Below are 27,862 nucleotides of genomic sequence, written 5' to 3' on the forward strand. Positions count from 1 at the left end.
TTGGTTTATTTAACACAAACACGAGTAATTAATTTATATTCACATAGAAACGCTCAAGAAAAAAACATATATTCTCCTGTCTTAAGTCTCCTCTCAGTGACATCTCTTTTTTTATTTTCTTAGCGTCCTATATTTATGTTGCCACATACATCAAAATCTTATAGAAAATACTACACAATATAGTATGTACATTTTTAGTGCGTATCTACGATACGCTACTGGCTACACATTGTTATCTGTGGTCAAGAAATGTGAATTGTGATCGCTTATCGTTCGTTTTAGTTTGTATCTTGTATTAAAAACGTTTGCAATTTTTATTATTTATATGAAAAGTGTAGCAATAAACTTTAAATACATGTGTTCGTCGTGGAATTACAATAAAATTATATAGCGAACTCCTGGGTGATGGAGTCACCGCCTTCGTTTTCGACTCACTCCGAAGCGCCCCCGTTAAGTGAAGATAGTGGTTTGCTTATTACTAGTGGTTCGTTTTCAAGTGATTCCGCGAGTGGATGGCATCATATAACGTCGGAGGTGAGTTAAATTTGTTTAATAACATGCTATAAAATAGGGTTATTCATTGAAGATAGATGTGTAATACTTACTATGTAGTCATCCTTGCAGTAGTAGGGTTGTTATTGTGTTTACATTCATACGTTACGCTAAGTACATACAAGTAAACACGTACTATATGACTGCAATCTACTTGGTTTTTCTTTGTTTTGAATTGAGAAAGTTTATTGTGCATAATTATCTTATGAAATATCTTAGACATAAATACAAATACAAAGCAAATAAATAAAACAATATTACCTAATATTATCTCTATTTTAAATAATTTATCAGCTGCCAAATATAGTGCAATAAATTTTAGAATATTTCCTAATAATATTATGTTAGATTTTAAATGTATAGATACAGTCAAATAACTTAAAGTTAATTAAAAAAGGTTTTTTACATTAAATAGACTTTTATTTTATGTAAATATATAACTACTACTACTACCACGTTCTTTTTCTAACCGTTTAAATTGGTATATAACTTAAGGAATGTAAGGTTAAGGTTGGTGGACTCAGTTTCCGCACTTAGACACATAATTGATCAGTTGTGCTTAAGGAATATATAATTCAATAATAAAAATTTTAATCTTTTTGAAGGAGATCTTTTACATTTTACTTTACACTGAAACTAAACAATTGATATATATTAACCTTCTACTATAACTCGATTTGTAAGAAATATCTTGTTGTTGTGACATAGAGTTAGATGAAACTATTGTGTGAAAAAAGTAGTGACATTACTTAATAATGCTGAAGTATCTTTTAATCATTTGTTAAAAAAACTCAAAATGATGTTGGAATTGAATTTATGTTATTCTCATAAGACCTTCATAAATTGTTGAATAACCTTCAATTAATAATCAACTTACATTGCAACTCTACAATACATATTAAATTACCTAATGTTCAACATGTTAATAAAAAGTGTATGTTAAGTACTTTCATTGGACTACATTTAATTATACTAATTAATGTATTCTTCACTTTGATGTTTCTTTAACTACCTTGTTTATAAGACTTGTGTCATATCATATACATTATCTTAACTAATAGTAACTTAGAGCCTATAGTTTCTATTGAACATAAGGGCTTAGAGGCAGTGGCACAACAGCCTTTGTCTTTATTACTGTCTTGCAATGAATCACTGTAAAAAATAAAATTTGCTATTTATTTCACAAAATTATTTTCACAATTTTTTTGGGTCCTAATTAAATAAATTTATTAAGTATATGCTCATATATTCATATTAAATCACAAAAATGTTTGTTTTTGTTTAAAGGCCGAATGGCCTTGGATTGTATGCTTGTATTGTATGAATTGAATAATCTATACAAACCCCTTAAATATTTTAAATGGCTGATTTTACCTCTTTGAAATCCAATGATGATGATGGGTAATTCATTTTAATGTGTGATGAAGATTACATATTTTTACTGTTCATTTAAGATATAGATACTTTCCACCTATTATACTAAATAAACATATATGTTTATTTAACACAATATAGTTGGTCCCAAAGTTCTGTCATAAATGGAAATAATGATAAAAACAAAAGTACTGATCAGTTTTTAACGGGTGATATATCAATTTATAGTAAAATTTATATTATACTTTATATTTCAGTTTATAGTATTAATTAAGGGATAGAAATAGCATAAAATTATTAGAAATGACCTCCCTTATTATTAATACAGTCGTCTATCAAAGCACGCAAGATATTCATGTCGATGTCCGTGATTGCTTTTTTTATTAATAACTTCAGATTCTCCAAATTTTTTTGGGGTTTATCACAGACCTTCCTCTCTAAGACCTGCCAAATTTTATAGTCCAAAAGATTAAGGTCCGGACTGGAGGAAGGCCAATCCTCATGTCTAATTAAGTCGATCTTTTGACACTCAAGCCAGGCTTTAGTGGTTTTGGTTGGTCCTGCACACAGAGTCCGGAACACGAAGTGATGTCCCGCAAATACCGTGCTGGGCAGTTCTTTGACAAGCTGATCCAAAACCGTCTCTTGGTACACTTTTGCACTGGTTTTGACCCCCTTTTCGCAAAAATGAACATCAGTTGGCCCGTAATAGGACACTCCCAACCAGACCATTACTGATGATGGATGATGTCCATGTTGCACCCTCGGAACTTTATTTCCCGCTTCTTTAGAACTCCTAGCGTACACTCTATCATTCTGTTTATAGTACTTCTTTTCAATATCGAAAAAAAAATTCGTTCGTAAAGAGGATAATCACGGTATCGGTTTTTTGTGTACCGCTTTAAAAACACCCGCGAACTCTTAAGCCTTGTTGATTTTAGACGAGCATTAAGTAAGTTCCCACTCTTTTTTTTGTAGGCTCGTAGACCAAGATCTTCATTTGAAACATTTTTTACTGTTGTCCTACTGCCACCATCTGCATCCACCCATATCCACACCCATCTGCAAAGCCAATAACTTCTGTTTTCGAACAGGATTTATGGATAGTGATGTTCTAAGACTTATGTTTTATGATTTACAATCCATTCATAAAACTGTTGGCCTAAGTAAATGTAGTAATAAGCTCTATAATAAATAACGATACAAACATAGAGTGCTCTTAAATATACATTTTTTGGGCGAATTAGAGCTTAAAGAGTTGTGGCCTTGAGCACACCAAGCTTCTTAGCAGCAATTTTACCCTTCCCATCCAAATGACCGCGCAATTGAATGTCATTTGATATGTCAACGCCCAGTATTCCGATGCTAGCTAAGGCTTTAAGGCGCGAATATCCTCCGGGAGAGGAGTAGTGACAAAGGGAGTTTTTTAAACTTGTGTCTTCTTTTTCTCTTATTCATATTTAGTTAAATAGCTTGAGTTGATACTGAAATAGTGTAATATCACATAAACTTCAGCTTGATGCCAAATAAAGCATTACTTTTTGACATAAAAAGTCCTACACTGTCAAAAATACTATTGACAAAATGTAAGATTAATTACATTTTTAAATTTGTTTTATGTTTAAATTAACTTGGCAAAAGAGCCATTTTCTAAAGCTATTCTATCTTTTGTCGTTGTGTTTTGAAAAAATGGAAATGAATAGTTCAATTAAGTAAATTATGATGATGTGCCTTTTTATTCTGAACTAATAGTTTAGTTTTATACTTGGAACTTACACGTAGTACAGCGTGAGTTGTGAGGCACATTATAGCATATTCCTTTCACGCCAAGGATGGCGTATTTTTTTTTTGCTTTGCAAGTTGGGTCGCCTCCCATTTCGCTACAATTCTGCTAGTAGGTACCTGACTTTCGGTTCCATTTTATGGTGATTCATGTGGCATGTTTCATTCAATGTGTCAGTTACCATTGCTAAAATACTAATTTTGTTAGTTAAAATATTTTCACGTTGAATTTAGTGAATAAACAATTTGGTTGATAATGCCCTACGTATTTCATTTATTATTATCTATTAGCAGGATAAAACAATTTAGACTTTTAGCGCTATAGCAATTAGCTTACCCTGAAAACAATAAAAGAATATGGGAAAATATTGTAATGGGAAATTGTCTTATTTCATAAACCAATGTTCGATATATAAGCTTCGTTTTATTTCTTTATTCGTACTGATTGAACTTGCTTCAATATATTTTTTTTGTTGTATCTGCTTCATGGCAATCTGCTATCCAGCAATAAGCCACTTGTTTGTTTGATTTAACTCAGTTCATGTTATCCTCAAGAGCCATACTTGTATGAAACCTCTCACACGACTCTTTTGATGTCAAGAGGTAAATCTTTTATATAGGCTCGGTACGTCCCTTCTTTTTAGCCGCTTATGCTGAAGACCGCCTTCTCCGCTCAGAGCGTGTGCCAGTTTATTTACATGGGAGGTCAGCTTCTCCTGGTATTTCAGGCTGTTTTGAGCTATTTCCTGTCGAACTGTTTTTAGGCCGAGGTCGAGGTATATGTACCTATTGCTTATACAATGAGGGATGCCAAACATTGTTCTCAGAGCTTTGGTCTGGAATCTCTCCAAGAATATCAATATAATATAAATGGATAAATATAAATCGTATCCGCATAAGTGGCGTATTTTTCTATATGAAAGAACGAATGTCGAATGCGGTTTCAATAGGAATATCTGTATCGTAGTCGAACTCTATCCCCCTGCACTAGACAAGTTAATGGCCTGTGAGGCCTTTTTTTTCATATATTTCAAATATATGAACAAACAAGAAAAGATCTTAAAAAAGGCGATTTTTTACAGCAAATTATTCTTAAGATGTATCGAATATGTATTATTATAATATACAGCTGGATTTACCACGTTGCATTTATTCATCGCATTTTAATTCAAGGGCGATGGCGTCAGGGAGATGTTTTTAACGTTTTCGTGTAGAGACTTTAAAATCGAGTAGAGAAAAAATCTGGTCCATGGTCTGAAGATTGGAAAATGTTTTAACGGTCCGCCTAAAAGGTGATACCTGATAAAATCGGGTGGGCGGAAGAACATCAAGAACTGATGGCAATTTGATGGGGTGGGGCATGGAAGAAGTGGCAATAAGCTCAAAAACAAGTTAGCCGCCTTATTTGGCTAAAATTGCCGTTTCTAGGCAAAGCGATGCCAACGGCATGGCTAAACCGTAACGGATCGACATGAGGTGTTTTAGGAAAAGCAATTGATAAGAGTAGTAGAAACTAATTGACCCTCGTATCAAATGAGTATTTTTGTTTTGCCATACAACCTGAAACTCAACGGCCCCCGGAGGCGGTTATAGGTGTATGGTGAAATTGATCAAAAACTTTATTTGGGCTTTATTATGGAATTTTAAATGAAAATACAGTGTAAACTCCTTGTAACGTCTTTGGTTATAACTCCACACCCCCTAAAGTGTCGAAATACCTCGGTTTTGTTTCGTTTAGCATGTCTTTCATACAATGATATACTCTACATAGCATTACACCCACCCTCAATAACGATTGCTTGTACATGCGTGCAAGCATCACGTGCTTTATTACGAAGATGCCTCAATATCGCAAGACATGAATAAAATAAGTAAAAAATTACAGCATGATTACTGGTACAGCAAAAGACGTCTGACGAAAAAACCTCACTACCTATACGCAATAGCGTTCAAATAAGAATGATTTTTTAATGTAATTAGTAAGTTCTGAAATATATTTTTTCTTTTTTATACAGATTTTTCTTCTATTCAACGAGAAGTCTTTGTAACGTCAAAGTATCCACGGTCCCTTGAGTAGTAGTAGTAGTATCGTTATACAGATATAAACCGTATGTTTAAAAAAATAAATCAAATGTATGAGCGCCCTATTAGGAAATACTGGATCGCCAGTGTCTGGTCAGGGCCTGGGGCCGAAAGAGATAAAAATTACAAAGAAAATCATCCATACATTTTCTATTGGACAGGTATTGTTCTTCAAGCTTGCGCCTTAATCCCCGACATAAAGAATGTGCCGAAACCAGAAGGCATTCGATTGAGAATTTGAAAGCATTTTCACCTTTCACAAATAATGCAATTACTGAATTTTATGGTCATCTTTTAGATACATTTCCTTAATTCATAGTAAATGCGGTATCAAACTACCGCTACGCAACCTCGACATAAGGTTTTAGCTGAGAGCAGAAAGTGTTCGACTTGAAAGCAATATAAATGTTTCACAGGCATTTCTATTGCAAAAATCACTACTCTCTTGGGGATCTGATCTATTTCCTTACTTCATAGTGTTTACGCGCAATCGCTATATAAATTATTTGTTGTAAGGGAAAATCGTTTGATTAATTGCTTGCCAGCATTTCAATAATTCAAAACAGGAATCTTCCGTTAATTTAGGGGATGTGAAATTTTCCTATATACAGCGAACCGCGCGACATCTACATATATCTATATATTATATAAAAATGAATCCTTAGTATTGTCTTTTATTGACATAACATATACATATAGTTTTAAATTTAACCGACGTTCGTGTACATTACAGCAGGGCAGGTCACGGTGACTGTTATGTAAAATAATTGTAAATTTATTATAAAACATAACTTCAATCCGGTAAAAAAGTGTTTTTCAATGAAACGGCTGGACCGAACTCGCTAATATTATTGTCAGGGGAAGGTTCTTATGAAAGAAAAAATTAAGAAAATTTAAGAATACTTAACCATACAGTTCAAATTTTTTTGATGTAACTCAACTCAGTCAAATTAACAAATCAGCCCAGCAGATGGCGCTGCAGTCGGTACTATCATACTTTTAATATACTAATCGCTTGAAATATCATGTAAGATAACGTCTGTCGGGTCCACTGGTCTAGTATATATTGTAGTATACATTAAACAACATTTTAATTTTACGTTAAGTTTTTGTTTCGAATTACGACTGTATTTGGAACCAATATGGGTTCTATTGTAATCAATACTACGTCATACCGTGAAGGAAATCATCGCGAGGACGTCTAAGCCCCACTTGACGGGGTATGTCACGCACAATAGCCATATCACTTGCTTGCCTGAATCCAAATGACAGAAAATAGATTCAGAAATCTAACGCCAAGGTGCAAAAGGCCTTCTATAGTCGTATTTTTAATTAGACGACGTCAACTGACGTTTACGGTGTTGTCAGTTTTTAATGAAATAAAAATAGTGTTGTGACAAAGTGAATGATTGAAAAAACTCTGAAATAATGATCGGTGATGGCACTAGTCACCACGCCGCGCTTTGTGATAAGCCGTTAAAAAACTGATTTTAGTTACATACTACTAGTACCTAACTTATATCAGAGCACTTTTATACAATTTTAAAATATAAATAATATTATTTTATAGTTTATAATGATTAACTTCACACTCATTGTTCATTCATCTGATTGAACAAGAACTGAACGTATTACTATTACTTTAAATATGGCAACATTATTTTACAAAGTGACATTAGCTACTGTCAGTTGGCTTCGTCTAAGTAAAAATACGACTATAGTATGTACTTCTTTTTACGTTATCCTTGTATATAGCTTATACGGTCGCTTCAATTAGTTGAAATCTAGAATCTAACCGACATTCATAACACAACTGTTTAATTTCAAGGAAGGACTTTTATTCAAAATAGCTAGTTTAACGAAACGTAGTCAAAGCATTAATATGAGTGCTAGGATTTTCATTTAGACAATGTTAAAGTACTATTGTTATCGTACCGTATTGTAACTTTGGTAAGAGTTGAGTCATAGTTCTAGTAGTTGTTGTCTGTAATAAGTTTCACATGAACTATGCGTTGACAAGGCTAGAGTGTACTCCAGACCAACAATGCACCCGCAAATTATCTGCCTTGTCCATGGGTAACAATTAGTACTTAACTTAAACTAGTCTGAATTTTTATCTACACTAACCATACTTTCATATCATTATAACGGGGTTAGGTTTTTAACTAATTAAACATATAGTATTGTCTTTGATTGACATAACCTTTACACATTTAAAGAAAAAGCTTTACAGCGTGCGTGGTCACGGTGACTGTGTGTGCACGCTGTAAAGCACGCGAAACGTCGGATAAATTTAAAATTATGTTAAATAGTTGTAAATTTATAAAAATACATAACTTTAATCCGGTTAAAAAGATTTTTCTTTAATTAAACATATTTTGCGTAAATGCTCTTTGTCGTTCCATTTTACCGAGTTTACACTCATATTTGATAATAAATGTTAACCAAATAAAGTAAATATAAGCGTTAAAATAACATTAAAAAATACATGTCTATGTTTAAAACATAACAAACAGCTTTTTTAGTTATTTAAAAAACTGGTGTAAGTTAAAATCTGTTAAAATAATTAACTGTTGGAATCGAGCTTTTGTCAACTGTCATTTTCATACAAAGGTCTATCCACAAACACCGATCCGACCTCCCATGGATAGCTTGTATCGACAGATGGCTATTACAATCCGTCGATTGGTTATTTGCACACATTTTACAACATTTGGAATAAGATTACTATCTCAGATGGTTAAAAATGGATTGAGGAATATTCATTCCATGATAGGTATTCATGATAGGTATTCACCTATCCATGGGTTCGGGCGTAAATCAAAAGAAGATAACGGATTTTTTTAGTGTACAGTTTACTTCATTAATATGTAAATACTAGTTTTGATATGTAAAAAATATATACTACAAAACTTTAGTTCAATTGTTATTCAAATTCGACTCTACAAATCGAAAAATACATTTAGAAATCGCGCCTATGTAAGCCGTTATTTCAGCAGTTAAGTCATATGTATCTCGAAGTTTCGACGAAAACTCGTCAACTCGATTTTTTTGCTGTTCCCTTGAGATATAGAGGGATCCAATCCAAAATATAAAGATTCCACTGTATTAAATTTTAGTTTAGTTTAGACAATTACTCATGAGAGTGTAAGATATATTTCCCGTATATGAAATCCGATACATTTTTACATACGGAAGTACCAAGTCATACATAGCGATAGAACACTTCGAACCCAAATTATATAACAGTGTAAACAGATACCTAAACATCAAATTGAAATCCGCCATGGGTATTGCTTTATTGAGTTCTCGCGTTTGGAGTTTTGAGAGTTCGATTCGTGTTGAATGGGGGAAAGTTGTGTAAACAACACTTCTATCGGCGGGATATCGTTTATTGTGAGTGCCGTGATATATATTTATAATCTTATTTTGAGCTTATTTTAATCGATATTCAACGCATGAGAGCGTTCATGAGCGATCCATTATTTTTTATGGAAGATTAGTACAGTATGTACATAGTGAGTTGTAATGTATTTTCTGGTTACTTATGTTATTTCTTCTGCACTTAAATATGGGGGTTGTAATTTTAAATTGATTCACACAACTGATGCTTAAATGTCAAAATTTGAGTGGTGTAACATAAAAATCCGTAGGTACTCAGTCTTTATTTATTATAGTACTAGCAGACCGGCCAAGCGTGGCTGTGGCTAAGGTTTTTGTTATATTACATAGTAGTAAACTATTCAAGGGAAACGGTAGGAGAACACCAGTCATGGGGATCACCATGCTTTATTGGTGGTTATGCCATTGAATTGTAGTTTATGTGAAACGTTGGTACTTTCAACACAGCGCCATCTGTTAGAATTGTGAATATCAAATAATAAACAAATATTTTGCAATAAAATAATATTACGGGTATAAATTGAGATGTAAGGTATCCTATCTTTTAAGTTGGATCAAACTACACACGGTGTGCAAATTTGATTGATATCGGTTCGGTAGTTTAGGATTCCATAGCGGACAAACAACGTGACACGTAATTTATATATATGTATTAAGATTTAAGTATTTTTGTATTTATAAATTATATATGATAAAAAACAATTATACTAAAGGTACAGTCAATGGAATACATAATTATAAAAAGGATTAAACATTTACGAAAGGAAAAACAATACAAAAATATTAATTGCTGTGTTACTTGATGGTGAGAAAGTAAGGGTGTGATCATCATGCAGGTGTACGTATGCATGCAGCGCTATAGATATTTTTAAGCATATTCCACGATAACCTAAATAACAATAGTCAATTAAATAACAGTCAAGTAACAATACCGTCTCTTTACTAAAGTAATTTATGAAACTAACGGAAGGTATATAAGGGAATAAATACCTTGAAGCAGACTCAATAAACATAAAACGGTCCTCTCTTATTAAATACCCTTGTTTAATAATGTAATAACTAAATTCACGAGCTTCCAGTGTAAACTCTCCAGACGAATTTCCAATAATCCTAAGTTGGTTAACGGAATATGCACTAACTATTAGTTATCAATACCTCTGGTTCTGTATTTACATAACATTTATTTGGTATTAAGATGCTATGAACAGTTATTTATTGTTGATCAGCGTCTAGTAGTTAAGTGTGAGGTGTATTCAAACACGTGTCTAATAGATTATTCACTACGAAATTAACACATTCTCGAGGCATATATCGTGAGGAAAACATCATGTATTATTTATTTAGTTATCAAGCCCACAACATCACACACAGTCCTAAGTCCACCAACTATTTCACAAAATCCCACATCTAAAATGTGTGACAATTAATGCAAGCATAAGTTTCTCAGTAAAAAAATCAAATAGAAATTTAAAAAAAAACAACTAAAACACGCACGACAATGCAAGCACACATTAAAATAAAATCAATTTTTAACATAAACATAAAATAAAATTTTCAACAACTATAGCACTGTGCAGAAAAAAAAGAAAAATCATCAGAAAAACAGCGAAATTAGGTTCTAGAAAGGCACCCCACAATGCTTTCTCTAAAACCGATCAGCCCACTACCGAATATATTCTCTAGCTCTGGATACGCTGTGTTCAATTTGTTGTAATCGCGAAGAATTCGAACGAGAGGTGCCTGAACTCCTAGGTTGGTTTTGGCAGATGGAATTTGGAATATATTGTTGATTTTAAACCTAGGGAATGAGTAAGGGACGACAAATTTGATTTCCTGTAAGAGGTCACTGCTCTGTAAATGGTTGTTGAGCAATTTATACAAGAATGTAACACCGGCTAGAGTTCTCCGATTGTTAAGATATAACATATTAAATTTTTTAAGTCGCTGATGGTACGGCTGTCTATGTGAAAATCCTCTGCTTATGAAAGCTAGGTGTCGCGTAAAAGATCTTTGAATGCTTTCAACGCGTTGCGAATGGATCGCATATAGTGGATTCCATATAATACTACCAAACTCAACATGACTGCGCACCAGAGCGTTGTACAAAATTGTTTTAGTCGTACAACCAAAACAATCCGCATTCCGTTTAAGAAATCCAAGCATTCGTGCGGATGTGGTGACTACTTTATTGACCTGCGATGTAAACGTTAATTTATTGTCAATAATAACACCCAAGTCACGAATCTCCTGAACCTCCTTCAATGGCGCGCCGTCAAGCTTATACACAGTAACAAGTGGTTTTTTTTCTTCTTGTGTATTTAATATGAAAGCACTTATTTATATTGAGGATCATACCATTTAAAAATCACCAATGTTGTATACCATTAAGGTCACTTTGAACTAGAGCAGCATCACAGACAGTGTTAATAACTTTATAAATTTTTAAATCATCAGCGCCTCCAACAACTACTGACTGAGGCCTGTTACGAAGATAGGACCTAAACCAGTTTAGCAAATTCTCACCCATTCCATAACCACGAAGCTTCTGAATCAGTAACGCGTGACTGACTTTGTCAAAGGCATTGCTAAAGTCAGTATATATGGCATCAATCTGGCGCCCACGATCTAATTCCTAGACCCTAAGGCCCTTTCTCCACTGCTCCGGTCCGAGTCCGACGTCGGATACCGGAATGAGTCATGAGAAAAATATCGGAAGGCCGGATTGCGCTTCTCCACTATATCTGATGCGACAATAATCGATACTTGTATATTTATCATGCAACACCTATATTAACTAAAACCCATATAATTTATTTTATTAATAAAATTTTCTAAATTCTAAATATTTTATTGCCCTGGCATTTTTATTACTTTGTTTATATTGTCTACCTTAAAATATTATAATCTACTTACTAAATAGCAACATAATTTGGTTTGGTCCAGGTTATCCAGATTCTTTCAAATTAAACAAACTATAAATAAACCTGTGCATAATAATTTATAACCTCTTGCATACTTGGACCGATAGAACTCCGCGTTCCGATCTAGCAAGTTATCGGATCGTTAAAAACCGGATGCCGGATTAGTGGAGAAGTACGTAGGTACTGTTGTGAGTTTCTAAATCGGATCGGTAATTAACGTTTGCCGGAGCAGTGGAGAAATGGCCTAACAATAACATTAGCACGCTGCGAGTGAAGGGGAAGGAAGGGCGCACGCGACGTCACTACTCGCAGTTCACTCGCAAAAAAATAGAAAATGCTTCTAATCACTTTACTACGCAGCCAACTAATCACCTGCACTAATCAGTCGCTGTCCACATTTGTTTTCTCCTAATCACTAAACACCTGCACTAATTAAAGTGAATACAGGCCTTTAATAACTTTATGTATTTTTGCACTTCTAGCTTACCTTATCTAATTTAATACATTTTTTTTCACAGTGGTTGCCTGCAAGAAATCGCTCGAAAGCGTTAAGGCCGCTAGTTGCCCTCCTTTTCATTTAATTATGTTCAATTTTTATATTGTAATGCAACGAAGTGTTAAAAAATAAATTATTAAAATGAAAAAATTACGAGCTATTAAAAACTAACAAAGAAACATGCAATTCGCCAATAAAACGTTGTAGTGGCATTATTATTGAAGTCGTTCGATCGAACAGTATTTTTAGATAAACATATTTAATTATTCTTGGGACTAGGCCACGTAAACCACTCGTTTGATTATAAAATATTTAAAGGTTATTGATTTGTTCCCAAGTTGATTGATTACCATGATACTTAGTGGCAACAAAGATGTAACACTTATAAAAACCAAATGCGATATCCTAGGTTTTCTATAAGGGATAATCTTTGATTTTCCTATTGGTGATAACGTTAACAGTATTTTTTTACTTTTTTACACAGGTATTACCCATACATTGTCATGCTTGAAAACGAAATGCATTGTCCAGGATTCCTAAAAAAAATTAATACGCTTATGTATTTTTGAGAGCTTTGCTTACTTTTGCTGACAAGAGGTAGGGGGAGGGGATAAAGCAGTAAATCTGCTTACGTAATACTTGAACGGCCTCCTAATTCAGACTTGTATCTTTTATTGTCAGCTTACATATAAAACAAAATTAGGTTTATTTATGCGTACTAAGATTTTAGTGGCGTTAGAGATAGTGGTTCTTTAGTGTTTGAGGTACACCAAATGAAAACCATAAAAGAATTCACTATCTTTATTGTCCTCTGACTTACATGGCGGTTATAGGGCGACTGATTGATCCACGTGCAAGTGGAATTACGAAATAATGATGCGTAGACAATATTACAAATACAATTGCGAAATTTCTATAAAGCCATTACACCACTACATACACCCCCTTCTTAAAAAAAATGAGTTGATACATATAAACACAAAAAAACAAAAAAAATTACTACTGAAATTTTTAAATAAAACTATGACAAAGTGTAAATGTTATAACTATATACGTAGTATAAATGAATTCTATATTTTTATTTTAAATCTAAATACATATTAGTTTTGCAATTAGCTGAACAATCGCTGAATTTGCAATACTAAGTATGTTGCTTACAAATCAAAACATAAACCTGACGGGTTGCTTAACACTTCTACCACTACGTGTAGTTTTTAAAGGTTCATTAACCTGCTTATGCTGATCTAAGTTTCCGCTAACCTGATTGCTATTAAACTCATCTAGTATATACGCTGGCTTTACACGGTCTATTGAAACATAAGAAATTTTATCATTTATCAGAATCTTAAAATTCTTTTTATTCCTTTCCAATACCTTGTAGGGTCCGCAATAAGGTGGTACTAAAGGTTTCCGTACTGCGTCTATTCTCAAGAAAACATGTGAACAGGAACCTAAATCAGCATGTACAAACATATTTTTATTACTAAAATCTCTAGATTTAGGTTTAATACTATTTAAAATATCTCTTAATCTAATTATGTACGCTTGCGGATTCTCTATTTTACTAATACTATCGCTACAAAATTCACCAGGTAAACGTAAACAATGACCTAGAGTGAATTCCGCTGCGCTTATGTAACCGCTGTCCGCCTGACACGCTGCTCGCAGTCCTAGCATCACCGTAGGTAATTCTGCGAACCAAGCTGCGTTATTATTTAACCTCGCCATCAATGCCGCTTTTAAAGACCTATGCCATCTTTCTATTTTACCATTTGACTGCGGATGATAAGGACTAGTGCGTGTTTTACGAATGCCTAATATTTTCATTAAATCTATGAATAATTCGCTCTCAAACTGCCGGCCTTGGTCTGACGTCAGGAAAATTGGACAACCGTACCTACAGATCCAGTTATCATAAACTGCTTTTGCAACAGTCTCAGCCGTCATATCTGTAACTGGACAAATCTCAGGCCATCGTGTACGCCGATCTATCATCGTCACGCAGTACCGATAGCCATGTTCCGTCACGGGTAGTGGTCCTATTAAATCGATATGCAAATGTGCAAAACGGTCGCCTTCCTCGAAAGTACCTAACTTAGACACCGTGTGTCGCACTATTTTACTTTTTTGACATTGAATACATGTCTTTGCCCAAATCCCTATATCCTTGTTCATATTTGGCCAAAATGCTTTTTTACATATAAGTGTTCGCGATCCCTTTACCCCTGGATGCGCTAACCCATGGAAATAATCAAATATAGACTTTCTAAACTCTTTCGGAATGTATGGCCTAATATTTTTAGTAGACGTTTCGCAATAAATCAAATCATCGGAATTATTTAAGTTCATTTGTTTCAATTGTATGCTACTAGCGGTACTTGTACTCAATAAATTTGCTAACTCAGCGTCATCGGCCTGCGCATGGGCGATGTCTACGTATTGTATCGGGTTCGGACATGTTATCTCTTCTATCCTCGACAATGCGTCCGCAACTGCGTTCTCACTACCTATTACGTGTTGAATGTTATTTGTAAATTCGCTAATAAATGACAGCTGTCGCGCCCTTCTAGGTAATTCTTTGTTTGAGCCTAACTTACTAAATGCGAATGTTAACGGTTTATGGTCTGTATACACCGTAAAATTCCTACCTTCTATTAAGTCTCTAAAATAAACGATGCCTGAGTAAATCGCCAAAAGTTCCTTGTCATATGTACAGTACTTCTTTTGGGATTCCGTAAGCCTTTTTGAAAAGTATCCTAGGGGTCTCCAAGTGTTGTTTTCCTTTTGTTGTAACACCGAGCCGATACTGAAATCGGATGCGTCGGTCATTAAAGCTAATTCTGCGTTTGCAATCGGATGCGATAAAGTAGCGGCGTTTTTTAAATTCTCTTTACACAAATCAAATGCCCTACTAGCCTCGTCTGTCCACTGTATCTTACGCTTATCGTTCTTTTTTGCTCCGTGTAAATACCTATCTAACGTTCCCTGTACTTTCGCGGCGTTCGGTATGTGATTCCTATAAAAGTTTATCATGCCGAGAAACCTGCGAAGGTCAACAATAGTTTCTGGCTTCGGGTACATTTCAATAGCTTGAACTTTGTCGTGTAACGGACTAATACCTTTTTCTGAGACCTCGTATCCTAAAAAATCTATTTTTGTTTGACCAAAAACGCATTTTCCTAAGTTAATTGACATACTATATTTACTGAAACGCTCGAACAATAGTCGCAAATGCTTTTGGTGTATTAGCTCGTTATCTGATCCAATGATGACGTCATCAAGATACCCGAATACATATGATTCTCCGGTTATATTCTTATCATCTAAACTATTCAAATGTTCTATGCCTGCTAATATCGTACTATTTATAAACCTTTGAAATGTTTGTGCTGCATTACGCAGTCCAAACGTCATCCTTGGGAACTCAAAAAGTCCGAATGGGGTAATAATCGCTGTCTTTTCAATATCTTCCGGCCTAATTTTTATAACATGATACGCTCGACAAATATCAATTTTTGAAAAAACTTTTTTGTTATGTAAACCATAAGTAAAGTCCTGAACTCTAGGTATCGGATAACGGTCCGGTTTTGTAATCGCATTAAGCATTCTATAGTCCCCGCAAGGTCGAATTTCACCATTCTTTTTAGGCACTACATGTAGTGGGCTGGCCCACGGACTACTCGACGGTCTGCATATCCCTAACTCCTGCATCAGCTGGAATTCTTTTTTAACTAAATCATACCTGTGAGGTGGCAGCTTCCTTGCACGCGTATACACTGGCGGGCCTGTTGTCTCAATATGATGATAGACAGAATGCTCTGGCACTTCCTTAAAAATAGGTGGACGCGTGATTTCCTTGAATTGCTCAAGTAATTCCGCGTACGGCTGGCTACTACTAATGGACTTCACCGCTCCTATCGAGTTTACACTCTTTGTTCCACAAACGTACAAATTAGTAACTAGGTCGACTAATCTATTATTATATAAATCAACAGATAATCTAAAATTTCTTAAAAAATCTGCCCCAATTATTGGTTGCTTAACATCGCACACTATGAACGGCCATTTTAAATCTCTCCTAAGACCAAAAGTTATTGTTAAATAACATATGCCGTATGTTTTTATCTCGCTGTCATTAGCCGCGTATAATTTAAAATCGCAATGAATTAGTGTGCGTTGTTTAACACACCATTTCGGGATTACAGAAATATTAGCTCCCGTGTCTATCAGGAAAGTAAACTTAGATAAACTATCCCTAACTAACAAACGGTGATTACTAGATACCTGTCCCTCAGTACATCCGTCCACCGCCTGCGGATATACTGGTTCTAGTTTCCCGCGCCGCTGTCTGTCTTTACGCCAGGCACAAGGTTCCTCGCACCTCCTCGCGTTCTTCCTCCACCGGAAATGAAACCTGCAGAGCCACTCTGGATCCCCTGGAGTCCTTCTTTTGTGCGACGCGGACCTGCTCCTGTAGCTTTGGTGGCCGCGACTCCTGGGACGTCCTTTATCTTGTTCCTCGCTGCGGAGTGCCGCAACTTCCAGCATGAGCTTGTTTATTTGCTGCATGAGCCCCGTAATTGTGTCTGCTACAGCAGGCATCTGTGGTGCTGCTGATGATGCTCCGGCCATGGCTGCGATTTCGCCGTTGTTGTGCGCTCTCTTCGTATACTTGCACGACAAATTTTTACATATGTTTGTGAGTCGCCCCGCCCTATTTAGATTTTCCTTTTAGTTCCCATTGAATCACGTCGGGCCGCCCGCGAATCACGTCGGGGTCACCAGTTTAGTGTTTGAGGTACACCAAATGAAAACCATAAAAGAATTCACTATCTTTATTGTCCTCTGACTTACATGGCGGTTATAGGGCGACTGATTGATCCACGTGCAAGTGGAATTACGAAATAATGATGCGTAGACAATATTACAAATACAATTGCGAAATTTCTATAAAGCCATTACACCACTACAGTTCTTAGAGGAAGTACACATTGGGCGTTCGGCGTAGGTAGCCGTCCTGGGGTGGTCAATCGCCTGAAGGGTGTCAACGTACGTCTACTCTTTACAACGAAATGGCTGCCCATGAATCTTGTAGCGCGCGGCTAACGCGCGTTCTAAGTTAAATCTGTAAACGCGTGCCTAACGTTTATATGTGTACACTTCAATCAGACCTCGTAGTTATTACAACGCGCGCTTCTAAACGCCTAATGTGTACTCGCTTTTATCCAAAACAAATGATTTGTGATCATCAAAAGTACATCAAAACTAAATCTCGTTACACCAAAGAAAAAGTCATTTAATTGTGTATGTTATATTAGTTACTACGCCCTTGACTTGCGAACTGGTAGAGTATGTAAATTTAGAATCAATTTAACAACTTTTCTGTTGACGTTCATAAGTGTACTCGGTTACCTATATGAATAAAGTTAGTTTGAGTTGGATATGAAAATAGAAATTGCGGAATTAACTATCTATTTCAAGATATTAGATAGATGTTACATATAGCTTTCATCAATAAACTGACTATCCAGTTTTGTCAATATATTGACGATGTCTCACAGTCTTCTGTTTACGTCAGTGTTTTTATGCTTTAAATTTGATTGCGAAACCTAATAAAGTAAGTCGCTACAAAAATTGGTGTAATCGTTCGGAAGTACCTACTTATTGCGAATTTTTTAAATACATATATTGAGCTTATATAAATAAAATTTTGTATATAAAGATAATGTTTAAAACGTAATACCAGTCCACGTTGGGAAAATGTCGAAGCAAATTTGAAGACGTCTTTTCTATATTATTAGTATCCAACAAGAAAACACCAAAATCGGTCCAGTTGTTCTCGAGTTATAAATGTACCAGTAATACAGTTTTTATATGTAACTATGTATGTACCCTTTATCAATAAGACCCTAATTAGTATCGTACTAGAAAGGTAAAAAAAAGAGACGTTACATGGAATCCATAAATCCAAAGCCTTGTTTTCCCTTTGTATACAAATTTTAGATGAAACCTATCGGCCGTCAGCGTAAAAGGTTATTTTTATTTTTCAATAAGCTCTCGTTTCAGTACCTTAAAAAGTCGAAATCGTAGCGAGTGCTATGAAATTTTACTCTTTTATCAGTGGCTCTTAACTTAAGCTTTAGCTGAATCCATTGTTCTGTTTCGCGCCCCTTTCATCAGGACTTGCTAACAATAAGAACTATTTTATCTCTATCTGCCGCTAAATTATGTCAAACACTCGTTGAAATTGTAAAAAGGGCGAAGTTTTGCATATATATTAATGATTAGTTCCCAAATTCAAACATTAATTTAAATTCTCGTCTTCATTGAAATCTCGCTTTAAATAAATTAAAGCAAAAAATACCGGGTTACGACGTTTATAGTGAGCTATCTAAATTTCTCATTAGGCGGCTTACGCCTTATATCTATTTCATATGGTTTTATGTCATTAAAACCTGTCGCAATTTAAATATAAGCCAGACTTATGAGTGTAATTTTCCTTTAAACCGTTCACGATTAACAGCAATCTGTGTTTCTACAACTGTTTCGATAATATTTAACAGCAGGTTTTGTTCACGATGTATTTAATTCGATTATTGCTCATCTAGAATGTATCGGAGCCCAGCATGAGAGTCGTTTTTAGCCATTGGGCTACAGGTGACTAGGGCGATAAAACTACTAATATATTAATAGGTACTGTACCCGCAATTACGGTTAAGAAAATTTATATATGGGGCGGTTCAAGTATTACGTAAGCAGATTAACTGCAATTTATCCCCCCCCCCCCTGTCTTGTCAGCAAAATTAACCAAAGCTATCAAAAATAATAGAACATAAACGTATTAATTTTCTGTAGGGCTAATGTTTAAAGAACTTTATTTCTCATTACAAAAAATGTATTTTTATTTACATGAAAAACTTAATCCATATAATATAAATCACATGTCACGTTGGACGCGATGGACTCCTAAACTACTAAACCGATTTTAAATTAAATTTGCACACCGTGTGCAGTTTGATCCAACTTAAAAAATAGGATAGCTTACATCTCAATTTATACCCGCAATATTATTTTATTGCAAATATTTGTTTATTATTTGATACAATTCTAACAGGTGGCGTTGTGTTAAAAGTACCAAGGTTTTACATAAGCTATCTACCTTTCACATAAGTTCTCCTACCGTTTCCCTTGAATAGTTTACTACTATATTGTAATATAACAAAAACCTTAGCCACAGCAACGCTTGGCCGAGTCTACTAGTATAATATAAATATACGAACCAGATACGCGTCGCCATCAGCTATCCCAATTTTAGTCTATTAGGCTCATACTAATATGTATATTTAATGCCCTTTTGGATTGATTAAACAAGCTAATCTTGCGAATTTCAAAAGGGTAATTGATTAAATAATTGCACACCCTCACTACTTCTTTAAATCATTTGTACGCGGCTAAGTGTGTACGCGGAGTAGTGGTGTATTTGATTTTTTTTTAATGATAAGCTACTATGGAGAGAGTTATTAAAAAAAAATTTAATTAAGATACAGGAACATATAGTTGTTTGATTCATAATTTTGGTTTCTTGACAGATTTTATCCTCGAAAATGCATTTCATTTTCAAGCATAGACACTGTGTAATAAAGTAAAAAATTACTGTTGACGTAATCACCAAATAAGAAAATAAAAGACCCCCCCTCACCCCTATAGTGCTTGCGTAATACTTGTCAGCATAGCTGAGAAAATTGACTTACTTCTAACATGTATGATACATAGATACCTGATGAGTGAAACACGGTAATAACCATCTCCATTAAAAATGCGATGTTTTAGAGTGCTACTATTACCCCCGTTTATTAGAGCTGTATAAAAAGTTCTTGGTATGCACTTTATGAAACATGTTTATATTAAGATATTCCGCTGATTAATCAAATGTGTTTATAAAGAAAATATAATTGTTTAACAACATGTGTTTTGTAATTCATATGTTTATACATTCCATTGTTTTTTATTATGATTGGTTTGGTTACATTACCTGTACTTTGAGGGGCTTAGCAATGAAGGTTCATATAAGCTTCTTATGATAATGTAATGGGTAGAGAGTAGGGGAGTTATTTGCCTGTACTTATCGTCTAAACTGTACTATCGTGTAAATTCAAAATGTATTGGCGGTCATAAGTCTAATTTCCAGTATGCACATAGCCAAGTCATTTATTAAAATATGTTATATATAACATATAACCGTCAAAAAATATTGCTTCTAAATATAAATTTACTACCACTTTAAAGAAGTCCACTATAAGATCTGGCATGAAACTATTGATCTTTGTCCAAAACTGATCGTTTAAACCCATACTCAACGCAAGGTTAACAGACCTCAATCAGTTGTATATGTACGAATTATAGTTCTCTAATAAATTCAAAATTCAAAAATCATTTAATCACGTTGGTAACACATAGTACACTAATGACTTGTCAGTAAATAAATACATATTAATGCTTCTAATTTTACATTTAGTGCCAGTTCTCAAATCAAGGGCGTAGAACGGAAGAGAAGAACTGGCTATAAACTCTCCGCCACTCTTTTTAATCGCCAGTTTTTTTTTTACATAACGTTTGTAAGGAGCTGCAACCATTAAACCATGTTCCACATGACATATAAATTTCATGCTGAACAAGCTCTAAGGCTGAAATGGAAATGGGCAGGTCATATTGCTAGAGCGCGGGATAAAAGATGCACACTAGAAATAACGAAATGGACTGGACATACTGGAAAGAGATGTATAGGACGACAAAGGAAAAGATGGACTGATGGCATTATAGAACTAGCGAAAACTGGATGAATGTTGCTCAGATCAAAGAGAAATGGAAAAATATGGCGGAGGCTTTTACCCTAAAAGGGGCCACACAAAAACTAGACCACTAAAAATTTAAAAATAAATTTTGTTTAAAATTCATACTAACTTAACTAATACTAATATGTATTAATAAAGCTTTAATAATAATATACATTTCTATTGTGTTTGATATTGAAAATGGCTTTTAAATCGGCATAGAATTGAAACGAATTCCCGTATATTTCGAGAGGAATAATTTCTGTTGATTAGTTCGATTGATTGTCACGGATTTAATAAAATTTAATTGAAATTCTCTGCTAATAAATCATATCATACTACTTTGTGAGTACCAAAGTACTAGTTTTATGACCATTGTGTTCTGCGTAACAATGCCATAACTAAAGTCAAACAGGTGAAAAGTCTGACAGATTGTCATTTACGTAGAAGAGAGAGCGGCATCCTATAGGTTTTTTTAAGGTGATACCGCTGCCCATGGACACTGCTATTGCGAGAAATTTCGCAAGTGCGTTGCCGGCCATTTAATTGGTACGCTCTTCTCTTGATGACCTATGTTAATAGCAAGTCTTTGCACTCATTTTTATACAAATAATATATATAAAACTACACATCCAGGAAGTAGTCTAACTATTTAAATGATTATTGGCAACAGCCATCTGTGCGTAGGTAAGTATCGCTTTTACTTAAGCTAGACTCACATTCAAGTATGGAAACTAAGTGTTATACTTAACTTATACATGAGGACTTTAAATTATAATACTTCTTTTATCCTAAACAAATATTATTTCTCTCGTCTCAGTTGTATCTAGTCTTAGAATTTGTTTTACTTAATCGGCTACGTGGTTGTTAGTTCGTAGCAGCGATTAGGTATATAAGCTAGATAAATATTGAGCTTTCGATTCAATGAAATGTTGCATAAATATAGTTTAAAACTGATATTTCATAATTTTAATAAGACGTATCTTTGTAACACAGAGATAATACGATACATTCTACCCCGAGGCAGTTTTGCATATTCTCTTTATAGTAATAGATTAAAAACTGGAGGGTCTTACTGTTTCTTTTTAGTTTGCATTAATCCAATGTTTGTTAAATAGTTAATGTAATATAAGTAAATGTATTATCTATGCGTATTTCTTCAATAAATTGAACTACACTGTAATAAAACGCTTACATTTCAATGGTTCTTTGTTTTTGTTTTATCTCTGTAGTCTTATATATTACCTGTATATACCTGTACAGGGTGGCCAAAATGTCGATTCACATCGTTTTTCGAATTTTAATAAGAATTAGTCAAAAAAGTCAATTTTCTTATAAAACGCAAAATAAATTATAACTCTGCAGGGGTTGAGCTTAGAGACCTCCCGTAGAACAATTTTTTGCAGCTGATGACCTCATCTATCCGTTATTTGCGTTTGATCCACGACTTTTTGACAACCCTGTATATGTATCAATATCCTTTGTTAAAATGAGCCATTTCAGTGCTCAATATAATTTTGTTGTGTAACATAGTTATAATATAATTTGTCGCAGTAAATAGATTCTTGTCGTCGTCTACGACGGCGGGCAGAGGAACCGTGTTTAGTTTACGTTTTCGCCTTACTAAACCTTTTTTAAAGTATGTCTAAAACATATGGAAACTAATGTTTTGAGCTGTTTGATTAAAAATTGATTTAAAATTTAGGAGAAGTTATTATGATAAGTTGAAAAAATCAACAGGCCGTTTTTTATTGCTGGTAAATTTGTGTACTAGTAAAACATAGACTGTTATAAAAAAACAATACTGGGCGTTGACATAACGAATGACGTTCAGTTTTGCGGTCATTTGGAAAAGAAGGCTTAAGTAGCCTTCCAAACAGCTTGGTGTGCTCAAGCAAGGCGAGACTGTACTTCATTCCTGGCCACCGCCTGAAACTTTATAAAGCGCAAGTTCGGCCCCACATGGAGTACTGTTTTCACCTCAAAGCTGGAGCAATTTGAATCGCCAACGCGGTCAACGACCAGTCACTTTCCGTGCGGCTTGAACCCTTGGCGTTGCGTAGAGATGTGGGGTCTCTCTGCATCTTCTACCGCATTTGCCATGGAGAGTGTTCAGATAGACTGACAGTTGTTCGGTCTAATACCTGCAGCTGAGTTTCATTATCGGCCGTCAAGGCAGAATACAAAATACCATCCGTATCACCTCAGTTGTGAGCGTTTTTTATTCAATAATTTTGCTGCGCACCACCCCTGTGTGGAACCAGCTCCCCTCTTAATATTTCCAACCAATTCGACTTATGTTCTTCAACAAGAGAGCGTACGAATTCTTGATTCCGCCAAGGCACTTGTGAGCCTTCTGGCAATGTGAGTGTACATAGGTGAGCCTCCTGCCCGTTTGTCTCCTCTTACATAAAAAAAACAATTCGGTACTAAAAATACGTAGCAGACTAGTAAATAAGTGGAAGTTCGGTAGTTTTAGGTTAGGTTAAGGATGATCACTCGTAACTGCCCATTTAGCTATTTCACTGCACACCATATTTATTATATGATCCATTTTATAATTTTTACGACTCACATTGTTTATTTTACTGCTAAGTTCAAACTGCCGAACTTGTTACAAACGAAAGACAAAGTATTAACGCCACACGGATTCGCATTGTATTAGACACGGGTTCAAACGCGAGCTACATTTTCTATACAATTTTGGGATAGCGTGTCAATACTCTCTCAAAGTAGTTTTAATTAAAGGCCCTCAGGAAGAGTACTCACTGATAATATAACTCAGTTAAGCGTATGTTACGCGGTCGATAATATAATTAGTGAGTTTGGTGGTTAATTATCCAATAATTATATAATACAGTTTGACGTTATATCAACACATGCTTATACTGTATTTGTTATTGTGTGTTTCAATCGTGTAGATACCGATCTCGTGGTAGTGAGAAGTCTACTAAGTCGGACTATAGATAGATATATCGACGATAGTCATAGTCGTAGAATAGTGACGGATATGACAAATAGTAAACTTTACAGGGCAGCCATTTCAAAATAATATAATCATGTTAGTTTTTGTAATAACTATTTTAATTCATATTCTGTTATTATGAAAATTGTTTTGAAACATAATAATAACATTAAATTACACAGTTTTCTTGAAACATCACATGTTTCTATCAAATCCGTCACTTTACCGACTGATTAATTTGATAAAACACATGCAATTTTTTTGTGTAGCCGTAATAAATATTACGTCAAAAAGTGTATTTTGGATTATTTTCAAATCCGACAATGTTCTACGTGACGATATTTTTGTTATCATAATTTCATGATCATTTGGTAATCTAATAAGTAGGTGATCTGCCTTCTGTGCCTGACGCACGCCGTTGACTTTTAGGGTCTAAGGCATGCCGGTTTCCGGATGTTTTCCTTCACCGTTCTAGCGAATGTTAAACGCGCACATAGAAAGAAAGTAGGTACATTGGTGCACAGCCGGGGATCGAACCTACGACCTCAGGGATGAGAGTCGCACGCTGAAGGCACTAGGCCAACACTGCTCAATCTAATCAATATATATATATTATTTACTACTTTTAAATTTGTTACATAATTTACGTAGAATGTCCGACATTAGTAAATTTAAAAATACAACAGGTAATAAAATAATTATTTTAATCAGTCGTGGCCTTATTATATACGTATAAATTGTTAAAAATAAAAACAAAAATTCAAAATGCTCAACTTTCTTCTATAACATTAGAGAAGACATATATATATATACGTATAGATAGATATAACTTCCCTATACACAACATTTGACGTAGTTTGGTTTTGTGTCAGCAAAATATGTAATTGCAGGTTTTGGAGTTCCGACTCGGCATAGGCCAACATACATTTGCTCATGGGTAAAACATTCTTTTTGTAGGTATTGATACGTTCTGAAATACTGTACAACATTTTTTTGTTCTATCATCAATAGTTTCCACAGCGCACGCGGTGACAGATTTTTTATGGATAATTATTTGTCTTATATTATTGCATTTTTAATTTATATTATTTTTAAATGTAATATAGCCTATGTCAGCGAAGATGAAGCTTTCTAATGGTGATTTTTTTTTAAAGATCGGTACAGTAGTTTTTGTGTAAAAACATTACCAACATACATACAGAAACGCAAATGTTTCCTCTTTATAATATTAGTATAGATTAATTATTAAGATATTTATGTTGCTATGACATGGAGTTGGAAACTTCATTTGTACACAATATGAATCGTTATTAGAAGTAATGGTATGAGGTAAGCTCCTGGCTATATACAAGATTACAATTAAGATATATTAATAAATGGCCCCCGCAAACTTTTCGTCTTAATATGATTTTTTTAATTAATTAATTAACCTACCTTTTTGAAACATATGGAACATTTTGCTATACTTCCCCATATTGACTGTTGCCTTTTCCGGAATAACTACCTAAGTGGTACAGAAAATTAACCTTATCAATTATTCAAATTTTTCTTTCCATAAAAAACTTCCTCAAAGTACCGGGAATAATTTAAAAAAAAGTGAGTGCGTAATTTTTAAGTCTTGTTCATATTTATACAAATCTAAAACTTTAGATTTCCGAGACTTAGAGGTAGGGAAAGAGGAAGATATGTTAGGAATTTAATGAATTTAATTGTCATCAAAATATTAAAAATGTCGAAATTTAAAACGTAATTAAACTTAAATCAACATCTTTTCACTGTCCCTGTGCATTGGCTTTGACGATCTCTGTATTAAATAAACATTGATGTTGTAACTTTAAATAAATGCCGGGCAGAATTGAATAAATAGTCAGTCAAAGGTCCGATGCTCCGAATATATGTAAATATATGAGTTTCATATGAAATAACCATATTTGAACCGTGATTTAATACTTGATGTTTTGTATAATAAATCTAAATTACAATCATTGCACTATAAAAATAATAATAACACAAACTTTAAGTTAAGGTTCACCAGTAAGCGTAGCGAGATTGTATACATTTTATATATGTATATATATTTCCTTCCTTTCCAGTTCCTTAGAAAAATCTTGAATAACAAAATATATAATATATACCTAGATCTTATAACTATTATAGGTATATTATATACCAAGCAACTCTTGTGAACCAACTAACAAATATATCTACCTCGATAGAAATTCTGTTTATTATTTGTATTGCTCGCGTGAGAGGCGCTTCGCTAACCGAGTTGGAGTGTGCGCGCGGTACATCCACAAGTTGAGACTTACTCCTCAGGTTTTAACTTGGTACCCGTAGACCCAGTTTCTCCATTATATCTAGATTATGAAACCGACCCATAAATACACTGACAAAACAAGCTCTCTTCTAAGGCGTAGCTGGTCGTAATCCATTGTGGTGGACCCAGAAAAAACTGGGTCGGGTACATATACAAGGGATACGCTCCATAGTCTCTGGCCAGATCTCGTCCGTTTTGCCCGTACGACTACGCCCTTGATTTGAGAACTGGCAGATATTTAATCTTTGATGGTTGACCTACCGCGAAGAATATGATGACTTTTACGTGTGCGCCCGCAAAGGTTTACAGTCACACATATTTTAAACTAATCACATTTGTACTTGTTGTATCGAAATCATAATATCGGCTGTGACTGACACACATTTTCATACAAAAATGTACTGATAACAGGTTAGAAGCATTTTGGAGTCAGTTATATTTAATTTCGCACCAAAACAAAGAAATATATTTTTGTCCCAGTTTTGAATATTATGCTGGAATAAGGCCGGTATTATATGTACGGATGTGACTGTAGTCTGTAATCCTACTCGGTAAGCGGATTAATCAGCCAATGGTCATTTACATCTCTCTGTCATTAGGCAGCGTTCAAGTATTACGTCACCCTACTTTGGAGATTATTGACTTCCCCAGACCCATGTAACGCTCCCTTATGCGTTTTTCTGTACCCATGTATAGTAAAACGTTTCGTGACAACCTAGTGACTCTTAGTACTGGAAAGTCGAAAATAATATTAACAATAACGCGTAATTCAATCCCGGCCCCGCATCGTAACGTTTTACAAAGGGGATCCCCCCCAAATTCATTACGTAATACTTGAACCTTATGCGTTTTTGACATTGTTTTAACTTACCAAATCACCTAGCTACATGTGTGTCCTATTAACATTGTAAAAATATTTGTCGATTTGTGCAGACCGCTGGGAAATATTCAGAGTCGAGTTTGAAGTACTCGAAGCCTTCCGTGTGGCAATAACGTATTGAACTTGATCTACGGAAGTCATGCTTAGCTTTATCTCGCTTTTCATAAAGTTGTCGTACTTTCAATTCTCAATAGCGCTACAATAGATATTTTATTTGTCTGCAATACAATAATACTTGTTCGTTGAAGGTATACCGTATC

At 34.6% G+C, this 27,862-nt stretch overlaps 1 protein-coding gene across 2 annotated transcripts in view; it reads left to right on the top strand.

Annotated features, from left to right (window-relative positions):
• The first annotated feature begins 222 nt into the window (after positions 1-222).
• Positions 223-27,862, top strand: part of LOC125062403 — a 64,787-nt gene continuing 37,147 nt past the window's right edge. Inside the window, exon 1 of one of the 2 annotated variants that reach the window (XM_047668304.1) lies at positions 223-534. In XM_047668304.1, the coding sequence (XP_047524260.1) occupies positions 406-534 (129 nt within the window). In that variant the 5' untranslated portion in view covers positions 223-405. The remainder of the gene's footprint in view (positions 535-27,862) is intronic. The other variant, XR_007119262.1, reaches the window with a different exon arrangement.

Source organism: Pieris napi, chromosome Z (genome assembly GCF_905475465.1).
Source record: "Pieris napi chromosome Z, ilPieNapi1.2, whole genome shotgun sequence".
NCBI classification, from domain to species: domain Eukaryota; kingdom Metazoa; phylum Arthropoda; class Insecta; order Lepidoptera; family Pieridae; genus Pieris; species Pieris napi.